At 48.2% G+C, this 17,822-nt stretch overlaps 2 protein-coding genes across 2 annotated transcripts in view; one reads left to right on the top strand and one right to left on the bottom strand.

The window, feature by feature from the left end:
* LOC139351966 (zinc finger protein 260-like) overlaps window positions 1–17,822 on the top strand; it is a 189,889-nt gene that overhangs the window by 132,066 nt on the left and 40,001 nt on the right. The gene's annotated exons all lie outside the window — the stretch shown is intronic.
* On the bottom strand, window positions 1,246–15,472 carry senp7b (SUMO specific peptidase 7b). Its single transcript, XM_070958011.1, has 22 exons — window positions 15,206–15,472; window positions 14,201–14,315; window positions 13,972–14,054; window positions 13,716–13,889; window positions 12,882–12,979; window positions 12,420–12,571; window positions 11,785–12,145; window positions 11,529–11,647; window positions 10,400–10,528; window positions 8,338–8,371; window positions 7,977–8,180; window positions 6,071–6,294; window positions 5,204–5,280; window positions 4,941–5,057; window positions 4,532–4,654; window positions 4,356–4,448; window positions 3,035–3,111; window positions 2,483–2,541; window positions 2,276–2,319; window positions 2,113–2,181; window positions 1,757–1,907; window positions 1,246–1,529 (listed from the first exon to the last, which is right to left on the bottom strand). The coding sequence occupies exons 2-22, from the start codon at window positions 14,312–14,314 to the stop codon at window positions 1,398–1,400; spliced, it is 2,634 nt and encodes an 877-aa protein (XP_070814112.1). The 5' UTR covers window position 14,315; window positions 15,206–15,472; the 3' UTR covers window positions 1,246–1,397.

Genomic DNA, 17,822 nt, shown 5'->3' with positions numbered 1-17,822 from the left:
AGTATTTTTGGTCTGTATATATTTCCAAAACATCTTTAGGTTGAAAACTCTCTATTTGCTTCCTGCTGATCACATCAAAGTTGAAAAATGGCAAAATACTTTGAATTTTAATATATTTTTAAATAACGAGTACTTTCACTTTGTTCTTCAAAAACATCCTCAGGTTTTAGAGAGTTTGTTGGTGTCCTGCCGAACAGTTTGAAGTTGACAAATATCGATACCTTTATTGATATTAATTTGTTTTTTAATTATTTAGATTTCATTTGTACATGGTACTGTGCACGTAGTACTGTGTATGTGGTACTGTGTGTGCAGGATGCAGGATTTAAGCAGTAATGTTTCCCCATAGCAGAGCAGAAATGTCTCAAAACAAACTTATTATTAAGTTACGATTATCAATAATGTTATTATTAATATAAATAATGAGAGTTGTGATATGGATAACGGGTGCTGCGCTTGTTGTTCTGTCAGATCTGATTCCCCCCAGTCTGATCCAGCTAATGAGCTGGAAGCTGATTGGTCCTCAGCAGGGGGGCGCTCCTCTAAAACCCAGAGATTACCAAACCAGCACGCGCACACACACACACACACACACACACACACACACACACACACACACACACACACACACACACACACACACACACACACACACACACACACACACACACACACACGGAGAGACATGTAAAGAATGTAAGGAATGTAAGGAAACAGAAAAAAAAGAGATAAAAATGGAAACATGATGAAATAAATGATGACGAATTAACACACACACACACACACACACACACACACACACACACACACACACACACACACACACACACACACACACACACACACACACACACACACACACACACACACAGTAAGCCAGCGACCTTGGCTGACACAAACACTCCTCATCTCAGTCATATTACTGATCCATCAACACTGATCAATGATTGATAATTTAATTGATGAGGCACCAGTACTACCACTGATACTTGTAATACTGCAGTATTACACTGGAGTATTACTGCTGAAAATGGGGTATCGTGACCGTCTGCTCTCTCAGCTTCAGCTCTTTGACATCCGTCCATGAGGAAACGTCCAGCGTTTCATCTTTTGTTGCATAAAAACAAAACGTTTATTTCCTGTTTGGAACTTTGACATCCTGTTTTAAGGCCGTTTGGGTTTCAAAATAAGAGCCACACTCCTCCAGAGTAAAACAGAAAGAAATGAATGATCTACTAAACTAAATATTTTTGTAAAAAATTTATTTTGCTAATATTTAAAGTTCTTTGACAGCAAAGTAGAAACATATTAACGACGTAGAAAACATATAAATAATTTATTGCACAGGTGAATTAATGGCTCGGTGTCACGTTTAGGTTTTTTTGGTCCTCATGGCTTCAGCTTTCTTCGCTCTGACTCTGGTGCATCCTCATGATCAGACTCCGGATCTCCTCACGCTTCTGTCGCACTCGTTGGCGCGGAAACCAGTGGTCCAAACGCAACGGGAGGTCGAAGTGCACCACAGGATTCTGCAGAGCCAATCAGAGAGCTTGATTCAGTGTGAAGGGGCCCTCCCCAATTTACAGCAGATTTTTGATGAAGGCTTTTAGTTTTCGTCATGCAGTGAAACATCAGATATACACACACAGCACACACACAGTATGTGTACTTCTACCTCCTTCCAAACTAAAATGACAGCATGCTATGTGAAAGAGCTGGTTTGGCTCCTCGCGTTCAGGATCAGGTGTTTGCGTACCTGCAGGAAGCTCTCGGCATACTGCAGCAGGTACAGACCGCAGTCGCTGCTGTTGTCCTGCTGAGGAACCCGGCAGGTGGAGCTCCTCATGCTGGTCGGCGTGAACAGACGAGGCGTCCCCCTGCGGACCTCCCATTCCACCTGCAGGTAGCTGAAGACAACGGGAAGCATCGCAGCACACAAACACAGTTCCTACCTGTTACCTCGCAGCCAGCAATGAGGTACAGTCACAAAGTAAAAGTACTGAGTCAAGGAGCGACTGAGGCTGTGGGCAAAGCTCGTCAATCATTCAGATTTCTGCTCCTCAGCACAGTTAACATTCCTGCAACTCGATAAGAGACAGAACCCAAACTCACTCTCTGAGGAGCCTGCAGACGTTCTCGTGGTAGGACAGCTTCAGCGAGTCCATGACGAGTATGCACGGCCTGGAAAGACCGAGAAACCACTATGACCGCCTGACCAGAGACACCCGAGTCACAGTAAAACAATCAGAGGTCAGTTTCTTCGCTGACGACTCACCTCTTTAACACCGTGTCCTTCGTCCAGCCCTGCCGAGTGGACTCCTGAGGACACAAACACAGAAACACGATGCTCATCTCACACAGACTAGGATCACCACCTGGTGGGCGTTAGCCTTCGTTTTAACACGTGCGGTGAATCCACCTCCACCAGAGACCCCCTGAACGTAACACTGGATGTGACTGTGAGCTGTGACGGTATCTTTACCGGCGGCTGCAGTGATCGCAGACTGAGGGACGGTTTTCCTGCAGCTCGCTGCGATCCACCTGAGACAAGGACAAAAAACACCACTGATTCAGAGAGAAGCTTCAATGGAAATAATTCAGGCCTCATAAAAGTGATGCTGAAAAACAGAAATGGACTTCAGGAAACAGACTGTCGGAGCATTTGATGGATTATCTACAAGATGTGATTTCCCTTGTTTTTCCTTTCTTTGTCATCTTATTTACAGACAATAAAGATAAAAAGGCACAAAACAAGACGTCTCCAACACCAAATGTTGGAGCTTAGTGTCTTCAGAGGAGGAGATATTTTTGTCTGGAACATTTAATCCTTTAATTTTTGGTGTGAATTGATGTGTAATTCCCACAGCTGCTGCCAGTGCCCCAAATACCCAAAAACTCTCTCCTTGAACGACCCCGAAAGACATTAAACAACAGAGAGACGTCTGGTGATGATTAGAGAGGCTCTGTGAAACATTACTGAGGCCAGAAGACGCTGAAGCTGCCAGAAACACTGAAGCAAACAGCAGCAGCTCACCTGTTGGGCTCTGAAACTCCTCGTACTGAACCTCCTCCAGACCCGGGAAACAAACCACCGCCAGGTACCAGTGAGCTCTGTGGATCCCAAAATAAAAACCAAACAGAGCTCAGAGACAAGGACGTCATTTTTGACATCATGTCATCACTGATTCTGTTACATTTGGGGGGTAAAAAAGTGCTGATTCTTCATCTTTGACTGACGGTTAACAGAGGTCAGTTTGATGTCACCAGCTGGTTTGTGGACTCTAAATTACCATGAACATCTTTTTTTTGGAGCCAGACATGACCATATTTGGACGAAAGGGTGGAGCTTCACCTCTATCCTGATTGGATCTCGCTGAGAACCTGCTGTGGTGACCTGTCAGTCACTGGGACGCCACGCCCTGAAGCACACGCTGCTTTATCGTCTATGATGAGATTGAACTAGAACTAGAGATTGAGACCAGAGACTCATCAGGAAACTGTTTTCTGAACTCATAAATCAAGTGAGAAGTCAGCTCATCTTCCCATTGGCTTCCATGAAGTTAGACTACACCCCCTGCTGGCCATTAGAAAGACTGCAGGTTCAACGTTTCATTTTTCAGACCCTGAAGCTCCGTCCATCATTAAAACAGCTGACGTTTCCTGATTTATTCTGAATTTAAATGACTCCTTGACATTCATGACGGGTAAATTTGTTTTTGACGCGTTTTAAGAATCTCAACAAGTGAACGAATGAAAAAAATGACAAGAAAGTGGTGTGAAAATGTCAAAGATCCTGTAGAAAAGTTGGCATGGAACGACATAAATATGTGAATAAAAACAGAAAACAAAAGACAAAGTGCACAAAAAGGGCAGAAAATTCCAGTTAACGTCGCAGATTGCACACGTTATTGCAGGAAAGCTGCAAATGTGATCCTAAAAGCGTATCACACAGAGAAATCCTCCCGTCCTTCGTCACATAACAATGAAAGTGCAGAGAGAAGCAGGTCTGCTGAAGTCGTTGAGGAGCATCAGAACTGATTCAGCAGAGGTGGCTTCAGTCTGTTACCCAGTTGGCAGGTAGAGATGGTGATGAGGTGCTTGAATTTAAGTAGAATTACAGGGTTTTTATTCAAATGTCCCAACAGAGGTCAAAACTCCAAACTGGCGTCTTTAAATCTGGGACAAAGAGCTGAGGTCAGGAGTTCTTATTTCAGGCCAAAAACCCGCCGCTGACCACCTCAAATAAAGCCCCAAAAAACAGCTGATGCACAATTCTACGACATGAGAGCCAATGCGCTCATCCAGAACGTGAACTCACTCCGAAACGCGGCACAGAGGTGAACAAAAGGTCTTACTCTTGATTGACAGGCACAAACAGGAAGTCTTTGGTGAAAATGTCGACGTGGCGGGTCCACGTCTTCACTCTCTGGTGCCTCATGTGTCGATCCCTGAAAAGATAAAGAAGGAGGAGGTTGACTGATTCTGCGTCTGAGAATCGGGTTTGTGCGACGTCTCGGACTGGCGTTCTTACGGGACGGACGGGGCGTCGTCCTCTCCGGCGGCTCGCCGTCTGCTCAGCTGTTTGTAGAAGAAACTGCTGAAGACGTGACTCCGCTCAGCCACCGAGCCTCCGACTCCCTCCAGGAGGAGGTACCTGCAGGAGGAGGAGACGATTCAGGATTCTGACGTCCCCTACTGGTGACTGACAGGAACTACAGGTCAGGACAAAACTGAATGAATTTCTTTGAATTTGATCTTTTTTTTTTTTTTTTTTTACAGATGTTTAATTGACTAAAAAACTGAATACAAAAGCAAGAACCAGAATCCTGGTTTTGCAGAGGTTCCCCCAAACCACAAGCTGTTTTCTGGAAACCTTTAAACGTGAAAAGCTTTTAGTTCAATTATTTCAGCGTCCTGTCGTTCTCGTCTGACGGACTGACTTGAGGTAGAAGTCGATGATGACGTCGTTGAGGAACTCGCCGGAGTCCAGACAAGCCAGGTCCTCCTTGGACACCGTGATCCGGCCTTTACAGGGCGCCGCCGGATACTGGATCAACCTGAAGACCACATGCAGGAAGCTCAGACTGTACCAAGTTCACCAGACTTCCTGTTCACACTTTCATTATTTTAGCTGCTGTTTATTAACAGCCATCAATCTAACCTGGTTCAGGTAAACATTTTGGACTGGTTGAACTGGTTTTACCTGGTGGGAAGCAGCTGCTGACCAGAGGAAGTCAGACGGGACTTTCTGTGGTTGTCTCTCACCTGACTGGGCTTCTCCTGAAAGACACAGATGTGTTTCAACAGTTTGCTTTGGCAGATTTCATCGCGGGTTGGGGGGCAACAAGCGTAGAAATGGGTTTGAACTTTCTGTGACCAACACACCCTGAACCTCCTCCAGGAGTCACCTCATCAGCTCTGAGCCACCGGCGCCACGAGCTAACGGCTAACAGGCTCATAAAAAGGACGACCGAGGATTAGATATCACTGCAGGAGAGTGAGCGGAGAGAGGGAGGAGGAGAGGACAGGAAGGCGAGGAGGAGGTCAGGAGGAGGAGATATAGCAGAAGCAAAGGCAACCAAGGAGGTGAGGAAGACCTCAAGGAGGGAAGGAGGCAACTGGAAGGCACAGGAGGAGTGGGAAGGAGCCTTACAAGGGCATGAGAGAAGGAAAGAAACAAGGGAATGAAAGAAAATCATAAAGAAGAGAAGGACGAAGCAAGAGAGGGAAGGAAAGAGTAACTGAGGGAAGGATGGAAAAAAGAACAGAGAGAAGGAAGGAAGGTAAGAACTGAGGGAAGGACATACAGGATGAGATGAAAGAAGGAAGGAAATGAGGGAAGGGACAAATGGGGAGGTAAGGAAAGGGGGAACAGGTGATGACGGAAAGGAAAGAAGGATCAAACGAGAGAGAAGAAAGGAGGCAAAGAGCAACTGACAGAAGGAAGGAAAAATGAGAGAAGGAAGGAAATGAGGGAAGGAAGAAAGGGTGAGGTAAGGAAATGAGGGAAGGAGAGATGGAAAAAGGAGAGAAGGAAGGAAAGAAAAAAAGGAGGGAAGAGGAGTCTCACCGCAGAGAGTCCCAACAGTCCGAGGAGGTGCTGGTCCAGAGGAGGAGGACTACTGTGCAGGAGCAGCAGCCCGTCGGTCCACTCCAGAGGGGAGCTCGGCCCGCCGGAGGAAGAGGAGCATCCCTTCCTGTACTCCTCCATGTCCAGGATGGAGGCCAGCAGGGCGGCCTGGAGCTCCTGCAGCTGCTCCTTCAACACCAGCAGGAGGAAGGAGCACGATGGGCCTGAAGAACCAGGAGACCAAATTAAGACAAAACTCACGGGACAGGTCTCAGAAACTTCATAAACCAGACCAGTGTGACTAGTGCCTGGTCCTACGGCCCCAGTCGGACCAACCAGGCCCGTGTTAGGATGTAGTGTTCCAGTCTGAACAGTCCCATTAGACCAGTTTGACCAGTTTCAGGCTCTGCTGTCCCCATTTGAACAGTGTGTAGACATATCAGTCCAGTCAGACCAGTCCCTCAGTGCTGTGGCCCAGTTTAACCCAGTTCAGGCTCATTTTCTGAACATACTGGTTAGAGAGAGACCAGTCTGACCAGTCTCTAGCAGTATACTGGTCCAGTTTGACCAGTTTGTCCAGTGGTTACACAACAGGAACATGTTTCTCTGCTCTCTCCGAGCTGAGACCTCAGCATGTTTCCACCCTCTGGACTCTCTGGCACCGATCACCCTTTCCCCTCCCTGTGATTGGCCGCTGGTGCGGGAGAAGCCACCTGATTGGCTGTCTAGTACCTGCCCAGCGTTGGAGCGCCGCAGAAGTTGTGAAAAGTGAATTTTCCATGAAGCCTCGCAGCTGCAGTCGGGGCTTCATGGAGAAAACGTTCACTGTGACTTCGACCTTTCTGTCTGAGCTCTTTCAAGTCCAAACGCCACTTTTTGTTTTTTCCTCGCTGCGGTTTGGGACATTTATGGTTGAAGGAAACAGCGTCAGAGTGAGAGCTCGCAGTGTTTTTACTGCTCTCTGAAAAACAAACTGAGTGTGTGGAAAGTGTGCGATGATGGAAACTACATGGAGTTTTTTCAGACGGTGCCAGCGATTAATGATGTGATCACACTTCGAACACGGACACGGCGCCTCGTTCTTCACTGTGTTCACGCTCAAAGTCAAACAGCCAGAAAAGGATGCGTTCTCTGAAGGAAACTGAAGTGTGCCTTCACACGTTGAGCTTTCACAGCTTTCAAACTGCCTTTCTTGGAGAGTGATCAGATGTTTAAGGAAACGAAGCGCTGAAAGAAGTCGAAGCGGTTGAAATGGAAATGAACTGACGCTTCGGATGAAGCGCACGTGCCAAATGAAGCTGATGTTTATGTGACTGAAGCTGTGAGTGAAGCGATGAAAGGAGATGAAGTGGAAACACTGAAGGCGGTAGAAGGTTTTGCAGCCCTCATTTGCAGGGCTAAATTAAAGCTGACGCATCAGTGGAAGTGGAAGTGCTCACAGGAGTGAAAAGTAAAATGCTATCACTGAAAGGAGGAGAAAAACTGAGGGAAGCTGAAGCGACAGTCAATATGGACGGACAGAGAGGGGCTGAGTGTCAGCTTTGAATGAAGTGGAAGTGAAAGTTACTGAAAATGTGTAAAAATGACCACAGATCAAGTGCTGATAGGAGGTGAAGCGTTGAGGTTTGAGCACTGAAAGGAACTGAAGGTCAAATGTACACAGCAGTTCACACACTGAGAGTAAATAAAGTTCAGGAACCAAAAGGAGTTGAAGTGGAAATGCCAAAGTTCAAAGAGGGAAAGGAGGTTAGATTAACCACTTGGTAAACGTGGAAGTGGAGGTGTTGGTTGGACAGACTGCTGTGAAAGGAGATGAAGTGAAAATGCAGGAAAAGGTTTTCGTGTTAGTTGAAGCTCAAAGAACGTAAGAAGCTGAAGTGTGAGATGAAAGGATCTGAAGCGTTACCTGAAGCAGAGGTGGACGTCTGGATGGCGGACAGCTCCATCTGCAGCAGGTTGGCCTGAGCGTCAGTCACCCACAGGAAGAGCAGTGAGGGGGCGGGACCTTTCCAACCAGCCAATAGAGCCCCGCCCTGAACCACGCCCCCGTCCCAAACGCCATAACCTCGAACCTGAGACGCCACCACGATGACCTCCCCCTCTTCATCTCCTAACAGGGGCAGAGAGGCGTTCACAGTCACGTTAACCTCATTTCATTTCTTCTTTTGTCCACGTTATCGTAGACGAACACAAAGCACATTTCATCGTGACATTATTTCCAATTTGACGAAGCAGCTTCGACGAAGACGAAGTAAATCAAACGTTACCTTTGACGGGAATAGTGATGCCGTTTTCAGTGACCTGGACAGAAAAGAAGAGAAATTAAAACCGTAGAAGGAAGAACGAACGATCTCCAGAACAGGAAGGAACAAACATCCATCAGCGACACACAATCACACGTTTCTCTGACTCTGAGCTTCTCTCAGCGCAGTATGGAAGCCTAAAAACGCCTCGATAATAAAGTGAAGCAGGACACACGCTGACAGCAGGGCTGGGTTTCACCTGGTGCGTTCACTGCGGTCCTGGAAACAGCTGTTTCTACGTCTGTGGACAGATTCAGTCAACAGACAGCGTCACAAACTGTGAGGTGTGCAGGTGAGATCAAAGACGTTTGAAGACGGGCGCGGTCGGAGCGAGGACGCCGCCCCTCGGCCCAGGCGCACTTTCCTTTTAAGCTGCAGATCACCGCGTCCCAGTTTCAATCATTTCTGTCCCCTGGAAGACATGAAACGACTCGGCTTTGATGTGCGCATCAAAGCAGCAGCTGCAGACGATGCAGCTCTGCCTGATCACGTCCATGAGGACGGACCGTGTCCTGAAATCCTCCCAGATGTTGACGGTTCCTCGGGACACGGCGGCGCTGTTCGACAGCAACGACGCATTCCACGTTCACGACTAACCAGGAGTCGAGGTTACGAAGTCTCTAACACGTGTTCTCTGAAATAATTCACTGTGTCATAATTATGTGGAAACCACGAGACAAAAGGACAGTCTTCTCGCCTTTTGTCTCACCGCTGCAGCTGAGATCAGCCTGAACAGGATTCATCAGGATTCATGAGTCTGACTGAAATGCTACAAACAATGAATGTGAAACACGCGTCTTCCTGTTGGTGGATTCTGCATGTGGTTCCTGACATGCTGACCTACTAACCTCCTCCTCTCCTGCCCTCCCGGTTTTTACGGCGCTCTAATTGAACCCGGCGTGCTGCCATCAGACCCAAGCTATGTCTTAATTGCTCGTTAAAGTCTGAAATCTTAACGGTTTGCAGCTTCGGCCGGGAGTTTCTCCGCCCCCGGGCCGTGAAACACACCGAGCTGTTCCACCAAAGCTTGGCTCGCTTCCCTCTTCGTCGCCTCTGCGAGGCGGGGGTCGGGGGTTTCTGGTGCAGTTTGGCGTTTCGTGCCAAAGGGAACAAGGTGTTCTCTGATGGGACTGCTGAGCGAAGCTGAGTCACCTCGGACGACTTCAGTTCATGTTCTATAACACACAGTTCAGTGTGAGAGTACAGACTTTAACACACACACACACACACACACACACACACACACACACACACACACACACACACACACACACACACACACACACACACACAAGCACGCACGCACACACACACAAACAAAAAAGATTTGGTGTGCTGAAAACATTTCGAACAACACATGTGAATAATTAAAAGTACAGTACAAGCAACAGAAACAATTATGGGCCAATCAGATTAGTGCATGCATGTGTGTGTGTGTGTGTGTGTGTGTGTGTGTGTGTGTGTGTGTGTGTGTGTGTGTGTGTGTGTGTGTGTGTGTGTGTGTGTGTGAGCTGGAACTGGACATGGAAAAAGAGAAACTAGGTGAAAGTGTTGAAGGAGCCAGAAACACTGAAACGTCCAACAGCAGCTGCCTGACAGCAAACACACCACTGGAAGTGTGAGTACTGTTTATAAGTGTGCATTCAGCATACATGTACACACGTGAACAGGAAGTACATGTACACACGTGTACAGGAAGTACATGTACACACATGTACAGGAAGTACATGTACGGAGGGTGAAGAGAAAAGTCACCAGTCAAAGATTTGAACTGAATCTGTGAAGTTTATGGCGACTGTGACAAATATCATCATGATGATGACGATCAATACTTAGATGATGATCAATACTCAGGTGATCATTATTTAGCATCATTAATCTGTGGACACATCATACACTGTTAGTACATATCAGCACAACAGAAAAGCCAAACCCAGCAGCAGCAGTCGGCCTCTGAAACCAGAGTCTTTGTTGGACGTGTGCAGAACATTCTGGTAAAAATCTGGAAACTTCCAGCTGGACTCACCATCATCTCCCCGTTGGCGTCTGCGCGCGTCAGGCCGGCGTGAAGCGAGCTGAACTCCAGCTGCAGGAACAAAGGCGTCGACGGCTGGCGGTCGTCCGCTTCACCTTTGGAGGGACGAGCCGGCGGAGCCTGTCAGACGACGCACAGGGACACATCAGAGCCCTGAAGGCTACATGCTAACTACACCTTCAGGTCTTTACGTGTTGCGTGGACGTTTGTGAGTATGAAACCAAATAATGTGAAGCATCAACACTGAGTGACCTCTGGCCCCTGAGACGGACCATCATCATCCTCGGTCCAGCAGATCTGTGTCGCACACGGCTGGTGTTTCAGCGTTTAATAGAGCAACACTTCGTCTGCGACGGGACAGAGTCCTGGTTTTATTGAGGCCCGCAGCTGGTTTGTAGATCAGGGTCAGTAAACACAACAACAAACACTCAGCAGCCCGTTCACATCCAGTCTGGATCTGCTTAGAGTCCCAGCGGGGGTCTGACCATTGTTTACAGGCCTGCAAACCCACAAATAAACTGCATGAGTCACTTCAAGCTCAGGCATGCAAAGACAGACCAGAGAGCCAAAGTCCTGCAGTCCTGACCCGGCTGAGAGGAGCCGGAGTCCAGCCTGGACCAGTTTCAGGTCAGAGGAACTGTTCGAACCTGCCGATACACTCACTGAAGACGTCTGTTTGGGGTTAAACCTGAGCAGGTGTCTTCTGGGACACCCGTGCTCTCTGTGATTGGTCAGAGGGCGTCCGATGTTCTGCTGCTCTCGGTTTCGGAGGTCACACGAGTCCACCAGATGAAGGCTTTGTGGGATCAGAGCAGCTGCAGGTGGACTCGGTAAATTAAAGCCTGCTGCCGTCGAACATGACTCACAGCGGAAACAGCGGCGCGCCGGCCTGTCGGAGCGATTTGGACGCTCCAGTTTGTTTGAGGAACGACCTGGCCGACCTTAAGGTGATTCTACCCCGAAGCCTCGGTGCCCGACGTGGAATCTGGGTCTTTGTTTGGCAGATGGTTGTGTGGTTAGCGTGTTAAAGTGGAGCTGAAGGCTGAAAGGATGATTCAGGTCGACTGCGACCGTCACAGTCACACTGAGTTTAGTTACACAGACCAGGTGTGTCTCCTACCTGTTTCTGCTCGGACTGCTCCGCCCGGCTGCCGCTTTGCGACGTCCTCCTCCCTCCACCTCCACCTCCACCTCCACCGTCCTCGCCCTCCTCCTCCTCCTCCTCACTCGACAGCACAACTGGAAAGAGGAACACAGACGAACTGAATCAGCGTTTAAATCAATCTGATTGGTCAGAAAACCCCGCAGGTATCTGCCAGGTGAGCACAGCTCAGACAGGACTGATCGAGTCGGGAGGTGCGCTCTCGTCCACTCACTGGGCTCCGTCGGGGCGGTCTTGGGTTTCCTCTGTCGGAGCTGCAGGACGGCCGATCTGTTGGACGTCCTCTTCTCTCTGAACTCCCTCCACCTCTGCCTCTCCTTCTCCCTCAGATCGTCCTTCAGGACTCTGCCGGCGGCGAGCCATGCCGTCCTGTCCAGACTCTGCCTCCTGCCAGCTGTCGTCCTCGGCGGCGGGGTCCCGGCCCCCTGAGATGGCCCGCGGACGCCGCTGGGAAGACGTCTGTCTGCCGAGGGTTCGTTTCTGCTTCTGGACGGAGACGCAAAGTCGTATTCTGACGCCTCCGTCGAGTTCTTCTTCTGCTGCTTTAAAGCGTCTTGTGCGTTTCCTGCGGCGCTCTGAGGAAAACAAACACGGACAGGTTAAAGGAGTTTTAACGTCTGAATGTTGGACTTCCTGCGAGCTTCCCGCTTCTGTAATTATGATCAAACTGTCACCAGCGAGCTGACTGTCCATCAGGATGTTTTATCAAAGTGAAACAATACTCTGGCCTCAGTTTGCTGAAGTGATGAGCTGTCAATCATCTGAGCGCTGCCCAATGACGACAGCATTAACATAAGGCGACACCCACTGAGCTCATCTGAAACCCCGCTCATGACCTCCGACCTTCACCTTCCCCTCAGCAGCGGCCCTGCCGAACTCCGCTCGTCTCCACCTTCTCGCTCCCGCTGTCGGAGAATTCAAACTCCCAGCATGCCCTTCGCCTCGCAGCTCCGCCAGACAGTCCAGAGACTCCACAGAGACGCTTCGAGTGGACGGGGACGCTGGAGGGACAAACATGCATGACTGACGGAGCGCTGATGGAGATTATGGATGAGATTTAAGACTCTGAACAGCAGCTCACTGCAGGAGACGCATTCAAGTCCCTCAAGTACTTTTCAGACTTTTCTCGAAGCTTACTGCCGTTATTTGACTCTAAAGTTAACGGCTCATTATTCAAGAGCTGCAGATAATGACTCGTTTTCTTTAACGAGAGGTTCACAGCACAACTTACAATTCTCTGCTCAGTCCTTATAAATGATTAATTCACTGACAACGAGGAAACGGCAGTTTGAAGAAATGTAAGAAATTTACCACAGCGGTCACTCTTCTTCTTCTGTGGTGGTGGTGACGGAGGCTCTGAGGACACCTCGGGCTGCAGCAGCCGGTCTGACGCTCTCTTAGGGCGCCATCTGGTGGACAAAACACGGAACAGCACAGTGTGAAGACGCAGCTCGATGCACAAGTGTGCATTTAAAAAACACTCCGTTTAATTTGTGCTGACATGCATTAAAACTGCTGCAGCAGGTTGAACCTCACGTCTCTGAACCTGCTGCTGCTCTCAGCAGGACGATTTTTGGGGCACAGAGGACAAAATTACTGGAGTTTCTCTGCAAAATAACGTCTAAATGGAAGCAGGTCAGAAGCTCTCATATCTCACGCTTTGCATGAAGCCTCATTCGTGAGCTCAGCCTGAGATTAGGCCTCTTTTTACAGCTTCCTCCTTCCTGCAGCATGAAGACGCAGACGTCTATCTGGTAAGAATCAGCTGACGGTTTCTCCTTCGTTCTCGTCCTTTTCAGACACGTGAAGGTTGTCTGACGTTTGCCTTCAGGTTTGCTGTCCTGTGCGGACGTGTTTCTGTCGTGTTCACAGCGGTTTCGTGGCCGCTGGTCGACTTCCCATCGATGAGCCTGAAGCTCATGACGAAAACCAACCATCACACTCGGCTCTTTGTGTGTCGTCACGGCGGCCCGGTGCTGTCCACCTGCTGCCTGTCTGTTATTAACTGAACTGTCCGCGGCACTGACCTTTGACCTCTGTGAAGTCAGGAGGTCAGGGGTGTGTTGGTTCTGAGGCTGACGTGAGCTGCAAACCTCACAGACGTCTCTGATTGGTTGTCTCCTTCTCCCGTTACTGCAAACTCACCCGTTTGCGGCGGCGGCCGAGGACGACTCTCTCTGTCGAGCTCTCTGTCCAGCCGGTGATTGGTGGCTCCAGCTTCCCGCCGCTCTGTGATTGGCTGCTGACGTTGGTCTGTCTGGGCTGTTGAGTCCCAGCAGCGTTTTGACCACGTTCCTGAAGAGAGGCCGACACTGCGCGCTGAACGGAGGTGAAAACACAAACAACAGGTTCAGCTTCAGATTTATCTCTGGACCTGCAGCCTGCGAGGCGCCGTACAAACCTCCGTCTGTCGGATGACGAGCTGAGTGAGCTCCCAGCATGCATCCTGTCAGCTCCGCCTCCACTGGACTGGTTCCCATAACTCTGTAATGACAGAGAAGCTGTCAGATCAGTAATACCACCTTAAAGGACCCCACAGTTCAGACGAACCACCTTAAGACAGGCTGTCACAATGAATGAAGGAAAAACAAACACCACCTTTAGAAACGTGAGCAGATGAGTAATACCACCTTAAGCTCTGGCGAGGCGCTCTGGAGGCGGGACAGCGGTGACTGCATGTGCACGTGGGCGTAGTCAGAACCGACTGTCTGTTTCTTCTTGGGGATTTTGAACGGCGACGCCATGCTGAACACAAGACAAACAAAATGGGCAAAGTCAGACCAGACCTCCAACAAGAAACACATCAAACCACTGCAGCCGTCCCACCTGGCTGCCGTTCGGAGAGCACGCAGCAGGACGACGCTTCCACACCAAACTCCATTACAGAATATGAGGATTTTAAATGCATGTGTCCGATAATCTCAGGAGAATGAACTCGTGATGTTTCACAGACTGAAAGATGTGGAACGCTCCAAAAACACCTGTTTGGATCATTCCACAGGTAAACAGGTGAGAGGATCATGATTGGGTATGAAAGGGGCGTCCTGGAAAGGCTCAGCCAATCACAGAGGATGGAGCGAGGTTCACTGGGAGATGTCGTTTCAGAAGGTCGACACACCAAACTACATTGAAAAATATGAGGGTTTTTCCAAAGAAGCATCGCTCACTTCCATAAAACACAAACAACTACAGTTTCTCCAAGTTTAGGGTGAAATACAGAGAAAACAAGCACCTCACGTACAGCAATTTCAAAATTATGTCATTGGTCTGTTTTTCAAATATGGAGCTGCAGCACGTAGGGACTGCGAGCCGTTTGTAAAAATAGATGTTGTTGCAGTGTAAATGATCGTTGGTTTATTATCTGCGAGCCGAATTAAGCAGAATATTCCACTGATTCATTAAAAAACATTTACTTCTGTTCTCCGCGTACTGCGCTTTTATTTCAGCAGTAACGTTTTAAATAGCAGTAATGTTAAGCGGGGATCCTGCTGAAGGTGCACAACTTGCCGTGACTTTGGCTCCAGGCAGGGCAACAGACTGACATCATCTTTCACTTCACTATCTACATAAAACTGGTTCAATGCAGTGCTGCTAACAAAAGGCTAAGGCGGCTCTCAGGCTTCAAACTTACGAACCTAATGTCAGCTGGTGGAGCCAGCGAGGCTGCTAACTCAGAAGCTAACCGGCTAGCCAGTGAGCTCCGTTAGCTGCTGGCTGACGTCTGGCTGTTGTGAACTGTTCGTAAAGTCTCCGGCCGGCTCATGTAGTCGGGGAGTGTGCTGTCCGGAGGATAAAAAATAAAAATTATTCTAAAAACATGTTCTTTATCAGCTGCTGGTCCGAGCACAAACTGCTGTCCTGTCAATACTCAGCAACACAACAGTGACGTACAGCGCAACTGCGTCACTGCGTCACCGCGTAAAGGAAGTTTTCTTCTTCTTCGGGAGGTTTTCCGGCAGCTGTTGCATTACTGCCACCCGACACATTATCCCCTCATTATAATGTACTTTTAACGTTGTTGTCGACCTTTGGAGGACTTCACATGATTGAAAAATAAAGACTCAAGACCTGTACACAAAAGGAAATCTGAAGTACTTCTGCGTGTTTTTAACAGTGTGGTATTAGTACTTTTACTACCTTACTTCCTGTGAGGACTTGCTCCAGCTCTGAACCTGTGCTTCTGACTCTCCACTAGATGGAGACAAATCTCCATCTTCTGAGTCAGAGCTGCAGGTGAAGAAAAGTCTTTCACCTTTTTATGTCTTTTAACATCTTCAGTGTCCGTTCATTTACTTACACACACACACACACACACACACACACACACACACACACACACACACACGTTTCTGTGTGTCTTGATCTCCATTACTGAACACATATTTAACCTTTTACTGAACACTCACTTAACAAATACTCACACGTCAACACTTCATAAAACATACTGTTTAAAGTACTGTCTCTGTTTACTGAAGGTCAGGCAGTAAAAACACACGTGACAAGGAAAATCATTGATTCCACATTTTACACAAAAGAAATATAAACCCTGTCCCATAAAGGAAATCTGAACGTTGACTGACCGGTTGATTCAGATCAGCGACAGGCTGACATTTGGTTTTACTCCCTACCTAAAGGTGAACTTTGACCCCGTCACAGTCAAACATGAAGCTCACTTACCTGAAACACATCCGTCAGACTAAGTGAAGGCCAGGAGAGTCTGCTGGACTCTGATCCTCCAGAAGCTCCAAACAGGTTCATCATGAGATTTTAACGTTGCATTCGACAGATGGATGAATGAGCGAGGAACACGGACATCCAAACGCCTCACTCATTCACGGATTGTTCTGGACGTCGTGTATGAAGTCATGAAGTGAAACGAGACTGAAAGGAAACGACAGTATGAACTGGACTGAAAACAAAGCTGCGGCTTCTCCTGCAGCCGTCAGACGGGTTGAAATGTTTCCAGCTCTGGCAGCTGGTCATGTTTCTGAAGGAAGCCTCTGCTGTTTCTTCACCGTCTGAATCCACTTCAACACCTGAGAGCTCAGGTGTCCTCCTGAGAGTCGAGTGCTGGAGGTGAATGTTGAACTTTGAAAGGTCTTCATCGGTCTGTCTTCATCACTGTTTAATCACCTGACGGTCATTCATTCATTTATCATGAGTCAGAATGAGCTCTGAGGATCTGCAGAGGGGGCGCGGCCTCTTCCAGGTGACTCCCGGGTGGGCGTGGCTTTGAAGGACATAAGGACTGCCCCCGAGTGAAACACCAACCTGCTTCCTCTGCAGAGTTTGTACAGCAGCCCAGAACGGACAAACCAAACGCTGGCATGCAGCATGTTAACTTCCTTCCTCCTCTCTACAGGTGCTTTCCCGGCGCGTGGTAGGACAGCGTGCTGCAGTCAACTATGACCTGCCCCTCCCTGACGCTCCTGAACATTCGTTCCACTATGAACAATTTAGCAGGATTTCAGACGTCTGCACATTTTAATTATATTTATGCCAAACAACTAAACATTTTTAATATTTTTTAACCTTAACTTATTCTCGTTTTTAAAATGCAAATTATTAATGAATTTGAATGAACTCAAATGAACCTATGGATTAAATCAGCTGACTCTGATGGTAGCGACACTATTACTGTAGTACAAGTTTTATTGTCACTACTACTACTACTACTACTACTACTACTGGAGCTGGGTCAACACGTCCTCTTGAACTGCTCCATCAGGGTTTCAGACATCTACTGGTACATGGAGACACACGGCCAGATCAGATGGTGCATCGTCCGCACCTTCAGCCGTGGTTCTGCGTACGATTACTTCATGTCCCCCCACGGAGACAAATTAGTGGCCCTGAAGGAAACAGCCTCCAGATTAAGAACCTCACAGCGGAGGACTGCAGGCTGTATTTCTGTGGCAGAAAGTCAAATGGCAGCATTGTTTTGGAAGAAGGTTTCCGCCTCGTCTCATGTGAGTACAGATTCTTGCTTCATTCGATTTGTCTTGTGTTGTTTTGACGTTTGGTTGATGAACTCAGTCGCAGGCAGAAATGAGCACATCCAGAGTTTTTGAAGACGCTGATCAATTTTCTCTTCAGTTGCTGAAATGAATCCAGTGTGAACCATCAGAAATAAAGACAGACTTGCTGCAGCGTTAATGTCAATCATTCAAGTATCAATAAAGGTCCAATGTGTCAGAGAAGGCCAGAACTTCAGAGTCAAAGCACTGCCACTGTCCTCCTGGACTGCTGTCT

This window comes from Chaetodon trifascialis, chromosome 24 (genome assembly GCF_039877785.1).
Source record: "Chaetodon trifascialis isolate fChaTrf1 chromosome 24, fChaTrf1.hap1, whole genome shotgun sequence".
Classification (NCBI taxonomy): domain Eukaryota; kingdom Metazoa; phylum Chordata; class Actinopteri; order Chaetodontiformes; family Chaetodontidae; genus Chaetodon; species Chaetodon trifascialis.
Note: the sequence above shows the minus strand (reverse complement) of the source record. Positions and strands in the feature narration are given on the sequence as shown.

Excerpts from the sequence above, each read along its gene's own strand:
- senp7b (XM_070958011.1), bottom strand. The coding sequence starts at position 14,314 with ATGGCGTCGCCGTTCAAAATCCCCAAGAAGAAACAGACAGTCGGTTCT. Across the intron at positions 8,181-8,337 it reads CATCACTATTCCCGTCAAAG|GAGATGAAGAGGGGGAGGTC; the intron begins GTAACGTTTGAT and ends TGCCCCTGTTAG. Across the intron at positions 2,182-2,275 it reads AAGGACACGGTGTTAAAGAG|GCCGTGCATACTCGTCATGG; the intron begins GTGAGTCGTCAG and ends CGGTCTTTCCAG.